The following is a 17,519-nucleotide window of genomic DNA, read 5'->3' as shown; positions in this document are numbered from 1 at the left end:
TTAAAACTAACTTGAGAAAAGGAAAAAAAAAAGAAGACTTTCCATCAACAATCTAACTTTATGTGGTAAATTTTTATGATTAATATTTTCATCAGAATTCATTTGGAATATTACTAGGACTTCCACACACAAGATTCTGGGGTCAATCACCCTTGACCCAGTTTCCAGTTCTCTGCCTCCTCCCAGTTCCTTAAGGTGGTGGATCCAGACCTCTGTCTTATAAACACCTCCAGGTGAGTATCTTCCTTTGGAATAATTGTGTATTCTGCCACAATGAGAAGTATTAAATGAATGAATGGCCAAATAGTCAAGTTTGGAATGAATTTTACAGAAAATCTTTGTTCTTCCAGATCAAAAGTTTTGCACTAGCAAGCTTACTCTGTACTTTTATAAATAACATTTTATTGAAACAGTATCATGCACATTTCTTTAATTATAGTCTACAGCTGTTTGTGAACTTCAATGGTAGTGCTAAATAGCTGGCCACAAACACTCTTTGGCCAACAAAGCCTAAAATATTTACTAGCTGAACTTTTGCATGAAAAATTTAATGGCCCTCAATTCTAGATTTATGGGTGGAAGAAATGTAAGATCAGATAGGGTCAATGATTCCAGAGAGAGATTTACTTAATTTCATTTCTAGTTTTCTTTCTATTCATTTTAGGTCCTGATAGTTCAAAGAGAAACAAAGAGGGGAAGGAGAAATCACATCAAAAAAAGAAGAGGTATAGTTATCAAAATCAGTGAAGGACATTCATTTCTACAAAGTGGGATCCCCATTTGTTGTTTATTTAATATGTACCAGGAATTATATTCAATTTTTTTTTCTTTTTACAATTTTTTGTTTGTTCTAATTAGTTATGCATGACCATAGAACGCACTTTGACACATCATACATAAATGGGATTTAACTTCTCATCCTTCTGGTTGTACATGATGTAGAATCACACCAGTTGTGTAGTCATATATGTACACAGGGTAATAATGTCAGATTCACTCTACTATCCTTCCTATCCCCATACCCTTTCCCCTTCCTTCACTTCCCTCTACCTAATCCAAAGTAACTCTCTTCTTCTCTAGTCTTCACCCTGCTATTGTGAATTAGCATTCACATATCAGAGAAAACACATGGCCTTTGGTTTTTAGGAATTGGCTTATTTCGCTGAGTGTGATATTCTCCAGCTCCATCAATTTCCTGGCAAATGCCATCGTTTCATTCTTCTTTAAGGCACAATGTTTCATTCAATCCTTGCCAGGACTGCATGAGGCAGGTATTGTCAACCCACCTATTTTGGGAGGGAAAACACTAGGCCTCAGTGAAAACACTTACTCAGTAGGTAAGCAGCCTGCAAGGTCTACACAGCTAGGTAAGAATCACACAGCATTGGAACCCAGATCCTCAGGCCATCTTTCTTGTGTTTTGATGAAAAGATACTACTAGGGAACAATGATGGATTCAGTTAACTTATGAACATCTTGATCACTCTGGAACTATCTTGCTTGGCACAGTAGCTGAGAACATGTGAGAACAGGTGCTGACCATCCTGGGTTCACATCCTTCAGGGACTGGCCACAGGTTTGGGAAGTTAATCAACCTCCATTTGCCTTGGTGTCCTCATCCGTCAAATAAAGGGAATAGCAATGCCTATGTTTTATGGACGCTGCAAGGATTAAAGACCTCAGAGTCCTCTTAGTGCACAATATCTAGCATTAAACTTAAGTATTGGTTATTATTATGGTTTTTGATATTAACATCTGAAATCTTTTCTATTTTTCAAAGCCCAATTCAAGACCTTTCCACTATTCAATGTTTCTTCAGTGAACCCTGCCTATTAAGCAGTCTTCCTTCTCTAACAACCAGTCACATTTATTTTGCAGCACACGAATCAGTTGTTTCCATATAATTTGATTATTATTCCCTAATTATAAAGATTTGGAAATTCTGGAGACTAGAAGCTCATAACGCTTTACACACAGTAGGTTCTCATTACATGCTTATTACTCATTAGATTATAACTGCTTATGGAGCCAAGGTACCATAGAACAATATCTCCCAATGAGTTTCAGCACAAAAACAAAGGAAGACATAGAAAGGAGTTCTTAGTCAAGTTCATCTGAGAAGCAAACCAATTACATGGTTCCTTAATGTTGGATTGTTTCAGAACTTTGTATCCAATCTCCAAGAAGGGATGAGTATACACAGAGTTTTCTAAGCTTATATGGCTACAGACACTTTTATCAGAACATTTTATAGGGTTAATGTTCTATAGAACATATTTTGGAAATTCCATTGCAGAGGAAAAAGAGGTGAGCCAACAAGGACTCTAGCTCCTTGTTTTAATCAGTACAATCTAATCCAGTTATTTGCCTAGCCACTGACCATGTACCCAATCCTGGGCTAGGAGGTCATGGAGGTGATCCATGATATTCTGTGTTTCATCCTTTCTGCAGCATAAAGTGGACAGGTTATATAAAAGAACAGTGGTGTCTGGTCAGAAAGTGGGAACCAAGGGGCTAGTCTGTAGAGTCAACAGAGTTAATCAAGGAGTAATATTCTTAAAGTCAGGATCAAGCATGAAACAGATTTCTTAAAGCAAATGCTGAATGTCTGAAAAAAAAAATCAGGGAAAAGTGGGCTAAGGACATGTTTATTTTGAAGGGCAAATGCATCTTCACTCATCTGTGGTAAAGAACTAAGTGCATTTCTTTTGATCCTCAGTCCCAAGAAGTCACTCACACACTGAGATTGCCCTTCTGTGTTTTTCACTGTGTTGGAGATTTAGTTCAGTCTCAAGAACAAAAAGCCTCAATGGTTTTCCTTTGGGCAAACACTGAACATGACAATGTTCTTTGGGGTGCCACATAATACTTACTATAAAATATAAATACTCAGAGTTCATAAAAGAAACTAGAAGGCAGTCAAATAAAGTTAATCTCAGGCAGGCAAAGAAATTTTTCTTCCTTCCTTGTATCCAGTTGGGAAGAAAAAGCATCCCTAGAGGTGCAGATGATCAATGTGCAAACTTTCATGTGCTGAGTGATGGACTCAGAACTACTGGTTTCCTAAAGTCTTTGACAACTACTCACACAATACAGGGAAAGAGAATTCAGTGGCAGAAAAGCTCCCAGGAGTTTTACCAAAATGATTGTTTCCAAACTGCTTTGTGTCATGACAGCTTTCCTGGCCTACATTCAAAAGATGTTCCATAGCACATGACTAAGTGCTTAGGCCTCTTGGTAGAGATTTTATGCTTTTACATTCTCTCAGCCCTCATGGAAGATTTTAAAAATTTATTTGTATTCAATATCTTATGCCTGAAAAGCAAGACTATCATCACCATCATATATAATCCAAATGCAGTGCCTGGCACTTGGCATAACTTTTCAAATTATCTATCTCAGTCTTTAAAACAATACCAACAAAAAAGGATACATGTGTGTGCGTGTGCACACATGTGTACATGTGCAGGTACACACACTATGGTTTAAATGTCTATCCCCTCCAAAACTCAAGTAGAAATTGAGCTGCCCTTGTAAGAGTGTTAGGAGATGGGATCTTTAAGAGGTAATTAAGTCCTGAGTCCTCCCCTCTCCTGGATGAGGTGTGTGACCCTTCTTGACTTCTTACCTGTTTGCACCTCCACCAGAGGATGATGCTGCATCCTGTCTGTGGTCAGGCACGAGCACCCTGATATTGGATCTTCCAGCCTCCAAGACCATTAGCCAACACACTTCTGTTCAGGATAAATTCCCTAGTGTTAGGTATTCCATTACAGCAGTGTAAAACACACTAAGACACAAGTGTGTGTTTCCTTTTGGTTGTGTATGAAAATCTTCTTAAAACATTGTAAAGTTAAGAAATAATAAGTCAAATCACCTTATGTCATGACTGTCTATCCATGTATACACACATTATATGCGTATGTATGTGTATAAATGTATACATATATACGTATAGATATCTGTCTATGTATATATGTAAATAAACACCCACCCAAACCACAAATACATTCATCTTCCTTTCACATTTAGTACAGTATTCAATAAACCATGACATAAGTTTGTCACTTTAATATAAAATAAACTTTGTGTTGGATGATGTCACCCAACGGTGGTGGGCTCATGTAAGTGTTCTGAGAAGGTTTAAAATAGGCGAGGCTAAGCTATAATATTCAGTATGTTAGGTGTACACAATTTAAATATAAAAAATATTTAAAATTTTCAGTATTTTCAACCTAAAAATGGGTTTAAGGGGATATAAGCCCATCGTAAGTCAAGATGCGCGCTCATGCGCACACACACACACACACACACACACACACACACATATTTTTCTTTTCCAGATATGAATCTAAGTGTGTAAGATGCTAAGTGACATGTCCGTGGCCACTCACCTGGTAAGGAAGGGCCAGAATCCTAAATCAGCCCTGGGACACTTAGAACCACCCCACCCTACCGTTCTGCCTCAGCTTTTCTATTTCTCCCAGGTAGATTTCAGCCCTTTTTCTTCTGGATCTCGTCCTTCAGCTGCACACTCCAACCCTGTCCAGCTTTCTGAACCTTCTCTCTTTCCTGGTCCTCACTCCCTCAGTCAGGCTGGGAAGGCTGTCTGCATTAGAACCACTTTTCAGACAATAGGGTCACCCCAGCCCCGGCCCCACCTCAGTCCTGGCTGAGTTAGAATATCTAAGCTGGAGCACAGGAATCTGCAGGTCATCAAGTCACCTCAAGGCATTATTTTACACAGAAAGGTAAGGAGAGTGTTATTCAAATTATTAAGAAAGCCTGTGCGTCAAGTGGGAGTGAAAGTCACTTCTCTCCCATGCCAAGCCCCTCCCTCCCCATGGCACTTGCTATCACCAAATATACTGCATGTTTGCTTCTTTGTTTTCTGTATTTTCCCTTCTAGATCTTGTTCACTCATCTATCATCTGGTGAGTGATCAATAAATATTTGATGAATAAGCAAATGACAAGAAAGGGACTATTCTATGCCTAATTTACCTCCTAGTATCGCCCCACTTCCCGACACCCACTAGTCTGGTCTCCGTGCTCCTTAATCATGTTTCAGCACTGTGCTCTCCCAAATTATACCTCAGTTCTCAGAAACACTTGCCATCCTTTCTTGACTTTCATGTTCACAAAAATTCCCCAGAAGTTATGCATGCACATACATAGATTAATGGCTTGGGAAAGCTTCAGGTCATGACAATTCAAATTAGTAATCCATTCCCTAACTGAAAGGACCAGGGAGGAACTTACCACTTCTCATTCTATGTCCCACTCTCTCTCCTTAATATCAAATATTCATGCTAATCATTCATTTCTGTGAGGTCAAGCAGTGGACTTCAAAGTGTGGTCCACCACCACCATCAGCATCAATTGAGAAATGTTTAGAAATTTTGAATACAGTCATTTGTCACTTATGGACAGAAATACATTCTGCGAAATCCTTCACCAGGCAATTCATCATTGTGTAAACATTATAGATTCATAGGTGCCCGAATCTAGATGTCATGGCCTGTCATTATATCTATGTTGCTTCTAAAGTATAGTGGTATATGGTATATTTCTGTACTAAATACTACATGCAATTGTAACACAGTGGTATTTGTCTAAACATATGTAAACATGGAAAAGGTATAGTAAATACATGATATGATAGATAAAAATAAAAATGGCACACCTGTATAGGAGACTTACCAAGAATGAAAGTTATAGAACCAGATGTTGCTTTGGGTAAGTCAGTTGCTCTGGGTGCTGAGTGAATGTGAAGGCCTAGAACATTACTATATAACACTGAAGACTTTAACCATACTACACATGTAACTACATTCATTTATTTTATTTTGTTTTAAATATTTTGCACTGGAGATGTAGCTCATTGGTAGAGCTCTTGCCTCGCTTGAGTAAGGCCCTGGGTTTGATCCCTAGCACTGAAAACAAAATTCTTTTCTCAAAAATAAATTAAACTCAGCTTACTGTAGGATTTTTAATTTATAAACTTTAACTTTTAAAACTTTTTCTACTGTTTTGGAATAACACATAGCATAAAATATCTATATGTATACAGCTTTATAAAACTGTTACTTTACACCTTCATTCTAAATGAATTTTGTTTTTGCTGTTTCATTTTCATTTTTATTTTTTATTCTTTTAAAATTAATTTTTATTTGTTCTAATTAGTTGGACATGACAGTGGAATGCATTTATACATTTTGATAAATCATAAAAGGAATGTAATTTCTCACTTTTTTTGATTGTACATATTGTATGATCACATGGGTCATGCAGTCATATATGCATTATTATGCATATATGTCATATATTACATTATTATGTAATAATAATGTCTGTTTCACTCTACTATCCTTCCTACCTGCAAACTTGGAATGGAACCACTATTTGACCCAGCTATCCCACTCCTTGGTTCATACCCAAAGGACTTAAAATCAGCATACTATAGTGATGCAGCCACATCAATATTTAAAGCATTTCAATTCACAAATAGCTAAATTATGGAACAAACCTAGTTGCCCTTTTATAAATGAATGGATAAAGAAAATGTGGTATATGTGTATATGTATATGGATGGAATATTACTCAGTTTTAAAGAAGCATGAAATTACGGCATTTGCTGGTACATGGATGGAGTTGTAGAATACCATGCTAAGCGAAATAAGCCAAACCCAAAAAACCAAATGCTGAATGCTTTCTCTGATATGCTAATTTGCAATGGGGTTGGGAGTGCTAAGGAAGAATAGAATTATTTTATTTATGTATTTTTAGTTATACATGATGGTAGAATGCATTTATGCATTTTGATAAATCATACATAAGTGGAATACAATTTCTCATTTTTCTGATTGTACATGTGTTTTTTCTATTTTTAAAATTTCTATTTTGTATTCATTTTCTAATTTGCTAATAGCCAAGACACAAACATACACATTAGCCTAGGCCAGGGCAGGGTCAGGGCCATCCACACTGCTGTCTTCCACCTCCATATCTTGACCCACAGGAAGGTCTTCAGGGGCGGGAACTTGCATGGAATTGTCATCTCCTATAATAGGAATATTTTCTTCTAGATACTTTCTGAAGGACTTGTCCAAAGCTGTTTTACAGTGAACATTGTTTTATAAGTGTGAGGAGTATATAGTAAAATCATGATAAAAAGTCCAGTATAGAATACGCAAACCTGTCATGCAATTATCATATATAACATATACACATTTATTATCAGCTATTGCATTTTGTATAAAATTGCGTGTGCTATACTTTTACATGACTGGCAGTACAAGTTTGTTTACATCATCATCACCACAAATACGACTTTACACCTGCTACAATGTCACTGGATGATAGACTTGCAATGCCATTTTGATCTTGTAGGACCACCATCAAATAGGTGGTCAGTTCTTGACCAGAATGTCATTATGCCATGCATGGCCAACCTAGGGCAAGATTCTAGACATGCAGAGTCAGAACTCTGGGGAGGGGCCAGAAAATTGTTTTGAAGTAGTTCAGGTGATATTGGTGAACACACATGTTTGAGAACTTCTGAGTTAAGGAAATACACCTCTGTTAAAATGAAAATGCTGGTTCTAAGGAAACATATTCTGAATAATAATCATGGTAAACAACACAGGTAAAGAAGCTTTACAAGACCAGCAGAGATCACAACAGAATAGCAATGATAAAATGTTGGGTGCAGTTTCTGTCCCATGGTAAAGACTTAGAACAATCCCTCTAGGAAGAGTGAATGAGTGGATGAGAAAATAAGTGTCGAGAAAATAAGTGCCAAGAAATAGTAAAGAAGAGGGGCAGGAGAAGTACCAGGAACCTCCTGCGGTCTTAATATAGATAGTGAGAACACTCTGTTCATAATGTTGAACCAGAGTACAATTCAACTGGAGGGAAAATAAACCTGTTTTCAGTTTCAGAATACCATTTACGAATGGAATGTTATGTGGCTCTTTCCTCGGGACCAACACTGAATCACCTGCTCTTACCAGACCACCAGGCCATGGAGAAACACTACCCATCCCCCTCTGCAACCACCATCTGTGAGTTTGCTTCTAATTAGTTAAATGTCTCTATTATACATTAAGTTCTCTGGGGAATACTTTCAGAAATACAGGCCTACAGAGTTTGTTATTAGATGTAATGGAAAGTGCTGCTTCTCATCTTTCTAACTCTGACTTAATCACCTAGAGTCATTTATGAGACACAGTAAACAAGGCTAAGAATTTTAGCAAATGACACCACTTATAAATATCTGTTTTAGCTTTACTTTGCCGTGACAAAACACTTAAGAGAAACAACTTAAAGAAGGTAAGATTTAATTTGGCTCATAGTTTCAGAGGTTTCAGTCCATGGTCAGTGGTCAGCTGATGCCATTGTTTCTGGGCTTGTGGTGAGACAGAACATCATGGTGGAATAGCATGGCAAAACAAAACTGCTTACTTCACGCTAGCAGGGACGTGGGGCAGGGTAGGGGCAAAAGGGCCAGGAACAAGATACAGTCCCCAAGGGCACGCCCCCAAGGATACACTCCCTTCAACTAGGTCCCACCTCCTACAGTTTCAACCACTTCCTAACAGTCCATTTGGATTATGAATGTATCAATGGATTAGTCCGCTGATGAGATCAGAGCCCCATGATCCAATCGCTCCCTCAAAGCCTCACATCTGAATACTGGCTGCTTTGGGGACCAACCCTGAAATATAAAAGATCTTGGGGGACATTCCAGATCCAAATCATAACAACATCTTCAAACAATAGTGCATTTTCCTTACATAAGGTATCTATCAGTTGGATAATCTATGTTGTGAATAGTAAATAAAAATTTTTAATTGAGAATATTCAACTGAACCTCTGAAAAAGAAAAGATATCAATGCCCATTTTCCTTTTTGAAACAAGGAAGTTTCCTTTTCCTTTCTAAAATCAGAAGTTAAGGGTATGTATAAACCAGCCACAGATAATTAAAGGATAAAAGCCTTTCCTGGTCCAAACCAGTAATTATTCAATTAAGTTTCTAATGGCACCCAACCATATTACAACTAATTAAGTCTCTTTTCTGTGTTCATGCTATAGGGCAGGTAAGCGCACTCAGCTGCTATACACTTTTCCTTACACCATCAATGGTACAAAGTACTACTTACCCACATCAGCCATATTTAGTATCTCAGCCATTCATTCATTCATTTCAGCATTCATTTATTTAAGGACTGTGTTGTCTGCCTCCCACATACTGGGGGCTGAGCTCTGAGAGATACGATGTTCCACAAGATAAATACTCCTTTCCCCTGACAGATAACACAAACCTGGTGTTGCTGCAGAAAGTGAAATCAGGATGAGCAGATTGGAAGGTCACTTTGCTGCCCAAACACTGGAGCCGCTTTTGTGTAATCGGGAAGTCCTCAGTTCTCCTGAAGAACCGGCCCCTTCTATGTGTCCAGTTCACAGTTTGACCAACAGGCCAACTCCCCACCTTGGTGCCAGAAAGGGTTACATGACCCAGGCCTACTGGATCAGCACGTTCCCTGACAGTGACGGGAACTGCCAGGGCTATGACCTGAATCATACTAATGAGCACTGACACTTCAGACTTGGTTAGACCTACTGGGAAGCTGAAACTTTATCAGCTGAAATTGCAGCAAGATGAGAGCGTAAGGGTGGAACTTACTCCTAAGCTCTCTTATTATAGTAAGAAGCTGGGTTTGAATGAAGAAATAAAATATAAGATGAAGAAATTTAAAAATGTCAATGACATCATTTGATCCACTTCCTGGAGCTAGTCTAGCCATGCCTGGAACTAGCAATAACCTCTGGATTTAAATTAGATGGTACATGCACACACACACACACATGCACACACACCACATTATCTTTATTTTTTTCCACCTAACATTCTATATGTTTTACCTATCTATAGTTCCTTGAAACCCCACCCCACTGTAACATAAGATTTATTATATTTAAAAAATTTTTATTTTGCATCGGGGAAGGGATCTATTTTTTTTTTCTCTATCACGTCTCTGTATCTAGAATAAGCACAGGCAGATGCTCAGTGATTATTTATTGATTAAATGAATGGGTACCCTCTGTTCCCAACCTTCCTTTCCATTACTGTCACCCACCATGACCATTCATGGACCCGACCCTGGCAGAGTGCTCTGCATTCTCCCAGGATCAGTGCTTCCTATATTCAGTTTACAAAGTTTTATGATGTTGTTTCTGGATTCTTCTTATCATGAAAAGATGTTAAGACAGTAGCAAGATTTTTTTTGTTGTTTGTTTGCACAAATAAGAGAGCCAAGACTTCTAACAGAGAAATTAGTCACCCAATTAATAAATGAATCTGATGGAATTGGAACTCCATACTTCAATTCTCAAAGGAACACTTTCCCAAACACCAATATTTAAGTTCTGTTCCCCTTTCCCTCATTGATACTTGTATCAACATCACCTAGAAAGTTCCTGAAATTCTGTACATACTCAATAGATATCCGCTGAATGTTAAACAGATGTAAGTTAATTGGTTAAAATTCCACTTCGTAATACTATATTGAGTTTTCACTAACATCTTTGTCTTTAATTCTAGGAATTGCCTCCTAATTAAGCAACCTTGCTGTATGGGTTTGCTCTAATAATGACTTTTCATTCCATTTAATACAATGCAGTGGGAAAACTAATTCACTCTAAAAAATCATCTGCATTAAAGGAAAAATGGGTGGAAACTAGATCCAAAAAGTCACTGGGAGAAATTGCAATCCTAATTCCTTTTTCCCCCAACACTGAAATGTGCCCCCACTAATGGACTGCTTGCTATGTAAATGTATCTATGATTGATTTTTAAAACAGCACATCAGGGTATATTCAGTCTCCAAACAGGAAAAATATCACCCAACTGTAAATATCCAGTGGAGCCTTAAAACCATTTCTTCTCCGCCCTGAATAATTGCAGAACCCAAAGAGAGACATTGTATTTCCTAAAATCTGGCTTCCCATTAGACTGAATAAACATCAACTTGAAAAGCAGGAAACAAAAAATGCCTTTAGGAGATCTACAATATAAAATATTCAGAAGTCTCTGTGTCTAAAGAAGAATCCCTAACACTGAGAATCCAGCTTGTACCTGCGGGCACACACGTTTGGTGTCTTCATGCGAATGGCACATTGTCTCCTGTGTGTCCTTGTCCTGAACAAGGGGCTCATGGTGCTAATGGTATAGGATGCCTATCGCACAGTGCAGTGGAGAACACATCTGTGGGGCAGCACTTCTCAGCATCTGGGGGCACAACCCTGTGGCCAGTTGCTGGCTAACATGGCTTTTCCATTCCCTTTTGAACACAAACCAAAGGCATGCTGCTAAATGGGTTCATATTTGCCAATGTATGATCTCTTCGGTCTCATTTGGTAAGAGAAAAAGACTAGACAAGGCAGCCAGCAGTAAGGTTTTTCTTTTTATAAATGTGTGAATGTGTGTGGGAGGAATCCACATATATATACCCACACACACACACGTATCTGCACATATCCATATATATGTACATGTATGGATTTTGATAATACTATAGAGTACAAAACCCAGGCTCCACCAATTTCACGGAGCAGAGATCCCTATTTGGATTATTTTGCAGCAGTCATCAAGACTGGGTGCTGAAGCCACTGTGTTTTGCCTGAATGTGCAGTGACACTCTCCTGTTTGTCACTTTGGGGCGATTCTCATCTGTAGGGGAGGTAACGTAGGCAGTGGTTCCTCTTAATTCTCATCACTTTTTACATCCCTACTCTCTGGTAATAAGATGACTTTCAAAATATTATGGTGTAGTCCTTGCTCAAGAAAAAACACCTCAAAGATACTTGCATTTCCTGACATTTTTCATGACCACTGCTCTCCAAAGAAAGAGGAACGAACTTTACCCACAGCATGCTTCCCTACTCTCTAGATATCCTTGTTTATAAGAATGTGGGAAAATCGAACAGGTAAAAACTGCTTACTTATGCATCATCTTAGTGAAATTCTTGAACACCTTCTTAATGTTTGTTTAGCATTGTACATTTCTTTTTTGGTGAACTGTGTGTTCATATACTTTGAATTTAGCCATTGTATTTTTCTGAGCATTTCTTGTGATGTCATGTTAACAAATGGGAAAAGAGTAAAGATCTAATTTGGGAGAAATTGCAAGCATCTATTGGGCATAAACACTGTTGACATGTGGTATTTGTTAGCAATAAAATCTAAATTTGAAATGCAATCAATTAATGGGATATTTAAATTTTCACTGAGTCTACAGTGCTATATTTGATTTTCAATGCCTAGTATTTTTATTTATATTGTGAATTCTATGGAATTGAACATTCTGGACAATGTTGTATGTTGCTGGAGATCTACAAGTATTTAGGATTTTTTGGGGTTCCCTAACCTACCTTAAACATACTACACTAAGTTACACTCCAGCAACATGCAAAATCCCAGAGTCAGGAAACATTCTTCTAGTTCAGGTCTTCTCAACCTTGACATTACTGAAATTTTGGATTGGATAATTCTTTGTTGTGGGAAATGTCATGTACATTTTAGGATAGTTAGCCACATTCCTGACCTCTGAATGCTAGACGCAAGCAGCAACTCTCCAGTTGTGATCCTTAATTCTCCACATGGTTAAGTGTACCGAAAAAACAAAATTGTTTTCATTTAAAAATGACTCATCTAATTTATACAAGTAATAGAAATCCTTGAAACGATCCAAAATGGAAATTCAGTACCTCCCTTCACAAGCCATTTTATTCCAAACGTAGACTGGTGACAACACAGTACCTCCCAATATCTCTGTAAGTGCACATAAAAATGGTCAGAGAACTGAATACACAATTGCCACTGAATATTCAATTACCTTTACATCTATTAAGCATATTCCAGTCAGCTTTTCGTCACTGTGACAAATACCTTTAGGAAAACGACTAAGACAAGGAAGCATTTATTTTGGCTCAGGGTTTCAGTCCATGGTTAGCTGGCTCCATTGCTTTGGGCATGAGACGAGACAGAACATCATGGAGGAAGGTCACGGTGCAGGAAAGTCACCCAGCTCATGGCATTCAGGAAGCAGAAAGGAGGAGAAGAAGGGGATGGGGGACAAAATATAGTCCCAAGGGCATGCTACCAAGACTTCACTCCTTCCCACTAAGTTCCACCTTCTACAATTTCCACCTCCTTCCAACAGCCCATTCAGATTATGAATTCATCAATGGATTAATCCACTGATGAGGTCAAAGACTTCACAATCCGATCACTTCCCAAAAGTCCCACTTCTTACCGTTGATGCATTGGGGACTGAGTCTTTCACACCTGAGCCTTCCTATCCAAACCATAACAAGTATAAAAGGAATGGTTAGCTTCCTTAAAAACGTAAATGTTCTTCACTGAGGCTAAAACAACCTAATTATCCCAAAGAGGGGGTGGAACCCAGCCTACCCTCTCTCAAGGTAGAGGCAGAATGACAAGATTGTCCAGTCTCTTCCCCACTCCTTCACAGGGTGAAACAGATCCATTATTTGTCATCCAAGTGCTCTCCTCTGTCGCTCTTCTACTCACCCAAGTTTTATTATGCTGTGGTCGATACTCCACAGCAAATCCTGCAAAGGTTAATAGGCCAGCTTGGAGAGCCTACAACCCTCTTTGCATTTTTATGTGCTTTATTACAAGTGGGCTATTTTTATACCTGTTAGTTCCTAACAATTGGCAAAACCTCAGGCTCAGAATAAAATATGACAAGGGCCAGGAGAGGTAACAGTAACATTACTTGCACTGCAGCCAGCCTGCCGTTAATAATGGCAGCAGAAAGAAACAGGAAAAGGTGCTAAGTAGGAGAAAGGGCTGCTTGGAACTCAGTGAAGACCCCGTCCTGGGGGGAAAGGCATGGAAGGCCCACCCGACCAGCCCAGCACTCCTCACTCCCACATCCGGGACCTGGCAGCCTTCCTGATTAAATCTTAGAATTTGAAAAATCCCAGTCTGGCAGGGTCTTGCATTTCATAATCCAACCAACTACAGGGTATTTGAGTATTTCTTACAAATAATAAAACCTCTACTTTTGAACTTTGTGGAGTTCTTTGACAACAATACATTTGCACATAAGAGAATAGGCCTTCACAAGAAAGCCCAGTGGAGGGTGGTCTAATGGCAAAAATTGGCAACAATCTGTTTATCACTGGAGTGATGTCACATAAATTTTGGTACAGTTATGTTTTGGAACACTGCTATAACATTATTAGTCTTGATTTTACATATCAATGATTACTCACATTTCCTACATTTTTACAATTTATGTGTATTTACAATACACTTTGAAATGTATTTAGTGTTTATTTCCATTTCAGAAACATAAGCGCCATGAAGGCAGAGACCTTGTTTCTAGAACAGTATGGGGCATGGAAAAGGTGTACAATAAACGAACTAATACTATGTCTCCATTAAAAAATACAGTAAGTCCATATGAATTTAGGCAGAAAGGGTTTTTTAAATGCAATAATTCACTAAAGAAAGAAAATACAGCAGGGCACAGTGGCACATGCCTGTAATCCTGGCAGCTTGGGAGGCTGAGGCAGAAGGATCATGAGTTCAAAGTCAGCCCCAGCAACAGCAAGGCACTAAGATGGGTCAGTGGGACCCGTCTCTAAATAAAATACAAAATAGGGCTGGGGATGTGGCTCAGTGGTCCAGTGCCCCTGAATTTAATCCCTAGTAACTGCCCCCCCCAAAAAAAGAAAATACAGGGTTGGAATCTGGGAAATGTCATTTGAAGCTCCACAGCACTGAAGGGCAGGCCAGAAAGAGGAAGTTGTTGTGGAGTGACCAGCGACTTCCTCTCAGCTTAACTTATCTACCCTGACAGGAAGTTAAGAACCTTGGTTGAAGTTTTAAAATCAAAAGCTTTTATCAAACTGAGTAAATAATGTACTTTTCTTTGGTAATTTTGATCTACCTTTTGGGAACTGTTCATCATCTCATCATCTCATCATTCAAAATAGACAAATCCAGCAGGTTGAGCTTCCCTACAGAGAGAGTCCAGGTTAATTGCCACCCACCTCCTGCCCTGTGGCCATGGTGCTGAGCTGGGCGGAACATCCAGGACTATCAAGTCAGAAGGGTTGAGAATATTTGGCAGTTAGAACCAAGTTGACACTATTTCCTGTAGTGTCAGGACCTTGGGCAAGTCACTTCCCCTCTGAGGCTCAGTGTTAGCATCTTAAAATTGGACGTAATACTGGAAAAGCATGATTTTCAGAGCAAGGTGATTATCTACAGAAGGAATGTCAGCCAGTACCAACTGTTCAATGAATCATTTTAAAAATTAAGTGACTTGTCTACCTGAGGAACACATGAGAGGGTCTGACACCCCACAGCACCTACATAAGGATTTTTATGAGGTCCTAATAAGGAATGTTCTGTGCTGAGAGTCCATTTAGCATTGTTCCATTTTCAAGTCACTGACTGATCCAATATGGCACCTCAATAATGACATACTGTACCTCATAAAGAAGAGTCCATTATGGGCAAGGGCAGGGAGGGAGCTCTCAAACATACTTTTATTCCTGAAAAGTAGTTCAAAGCGTGCCACCTTGGAAGAACATTTTGTGCCCCCTAGTCCTCATCTCCTTCCATTCTGTATTTGAACTTGGAACGTGCTGAAGCTAACCCAACACAACAGGGCATTTGCTAATAAATTCAAAGGAGACAGACACTCTGCAGAGCAACACCTTGTGCAAGAGGCACACTAGCTAGCAGGGGCACAGGTAGGCACTCAGGGAGTTCTGATTTACTTTAGTCACCTCTGCAATTTTATTAGGCACCACTCTAATCTAAAACCTGTTTTAAGCAAGCATCTCTACTCATGAATATTTATTGACAAATTATATACATGTCCTATGTACTAATATAGTACATACACTATAAACCTTAAAAATAGACATTTTAAAGGGATGAGAAAATCATCATATATAAAAATCCTAGCAGTTTTTTTCTGTACTTGATGGGTTGTCTTTTGCAGTATCCTGGGATGTGTGTGTGCCACCAGTGAAGAACTGTTTAGAGAATCTCTCTGAGGCCTTCCCACCATTGTTATGGAGAGTTACCCCCTTTTCCTACTCTCCCCTAATCAGGGAAGCTGATCAGGGAAGACCAGCAGTTAAGAGTTTTATGGGACTTGGGTCATACATTAAAAAAGAAACAAACTTTAACAATTAGAACAATTTCTAAAGAATTGAAAAGTCAAGAAACATTGGGTCCCTGTGTCTACTGCTCTGTTTACCTGAGTAGCAGTGATGCGCCATGTTTAAGACAGTCCTTACCAAACCTTCTTCCCTCACGGTGAAACCTGCCCTAATTCTATAGACGTTTGAGTTTTCAACTCCTCATAGTCTAGTCCCAGAGTAAAAGGAGAAGAGGAAGAACATGTTAAACTGGAGAGATTTCCTAACGAGCCAAGATTTCTGTCGGAGAAGATAGGAACATGACTAAGGTATAGTGTGGAAGCCATTGCTAAGTTTGCATCCACTATGATGTCTGTTGGTTTTTCTGTCATAAAAACAATAATTAAAGATTATTCAAATATTTTTGATATAATGTTTGTTCTCAACCAATGAAAAACACAGCCATTTTTTGTGATAACAAAATACAGCAATATTGGAGCCATATTGGGGCTATATTGGAGTCTGAGACAAAACACAATTGTGCATTCCTTCAATACTTATTAATATACTCTCTCATATTTTGAAACAAGTGCATAGAAAAGTTAATAGAAAAACTATAAGTAGGAAACATGACTGTTATGAAGTCTCATGTTGCCTAAGCTATTCAAGAACCATTTCTCAATGCTAATAAATGCACAGGAGGGCAGGCTGAATACCACCCACACTGGGAACCAGGGATTGATGGTCACCAAGGTACAATAATACAATAATGCATAAAGAAAACACGGGACAGCCTGTTATAATTTTGATGTTTTCCTAATTGTAAAATTTTTCTTTTTGTTTTTTTTTTTTCAATGTGACATTAAAAGGTTTCATCTTAATTGCTGAGAATTTTGGTGTCCCCCAAAATTCTGTATTTGAAATGTTTGCCTCATTCCCTCCCTCTCACCTTGACCTGGTACCCACACTCCCTCTTATGTTTAAGGGTTCAGTGCCAAGTTTATTTCCCTTGTTCTCTTTTTATTCTTACTTAAGGGAGACTTGTGACATTATCCCTACACTTAGCCACTGTGGTCCCTGGATGTCAGTGGTCCAATATGGTGTTCCAGCAGGATATACTTTGTCCACATTGTATGGAGCCAGGGGATTATATTGAATCCCTACTAAGGACAGAATTGGTTTCCTCATTTACCAACACTCCTAACAAGAACATGACGATCTTATAAATTCAGCAACTCCTCTTGTACTTCTAATTTTAGCTATGGGGACTTTATTTTTATGTTTTATCAATTTTTCTCACCCTTCAGGCTCCTGTGATGACCCTC

At 38.7% G+C, this 17,519-nt stretch overlaps 1 protein-coding gene across 3 annotated transcripts in view; it reads right to left on the bottom strand.

Moving 5' to 3' along the window:
• Positions 1 to 17,519, bottom strand: part of Sgcd (sarcoglycan delta) — a 592,128-nt gene that overhangs the window by 430,535 nt on the left and 144,074 nt on the right. The window contains exon 1 of one of the 3 annotated variants that reach the window (XM_047556181.1): positions 9,327 to 9,460. The exons of 1 other annotated variant lie outside the window; for it this stretch is intronic. Coding sequence is in view for 1 of the 2 variants with exons in the window: in XM_047556179.1 (XP_047412135.1) it covers positions 9,165 to 9,170 (6 nt within the window). In the remaining variant the exon portion in view is untranslated. Of the gene's footprint in view, positions 1 to 9,164; positions 9,186 to 9,326; positions 9,461 to 17,519 lie in introns of those variants that run through there. One more of the 3 variants, XM_047556179.1, reaches the window with a different exon arrangement.

Source organism: Sciurus carolinensis, chromosome 6 (genome assembly GCF_902686445.1).
Source record: "Sciurus carolinensis chromosome 6, mSciCar1.2, whole genome shotgun sequence".
NCBI classification, from domain to species: domain Eukaryota; kingdom Metazoa; phylum Chordata; class Mammalia; order Rodentia; family Sciuridae; genus Sciurus; species Sciurus carolinensis.
Note: the sequence above shows the minus strand (reverse complement) of the source record. Positions and strands in the feature narration are given on the sequence as shown.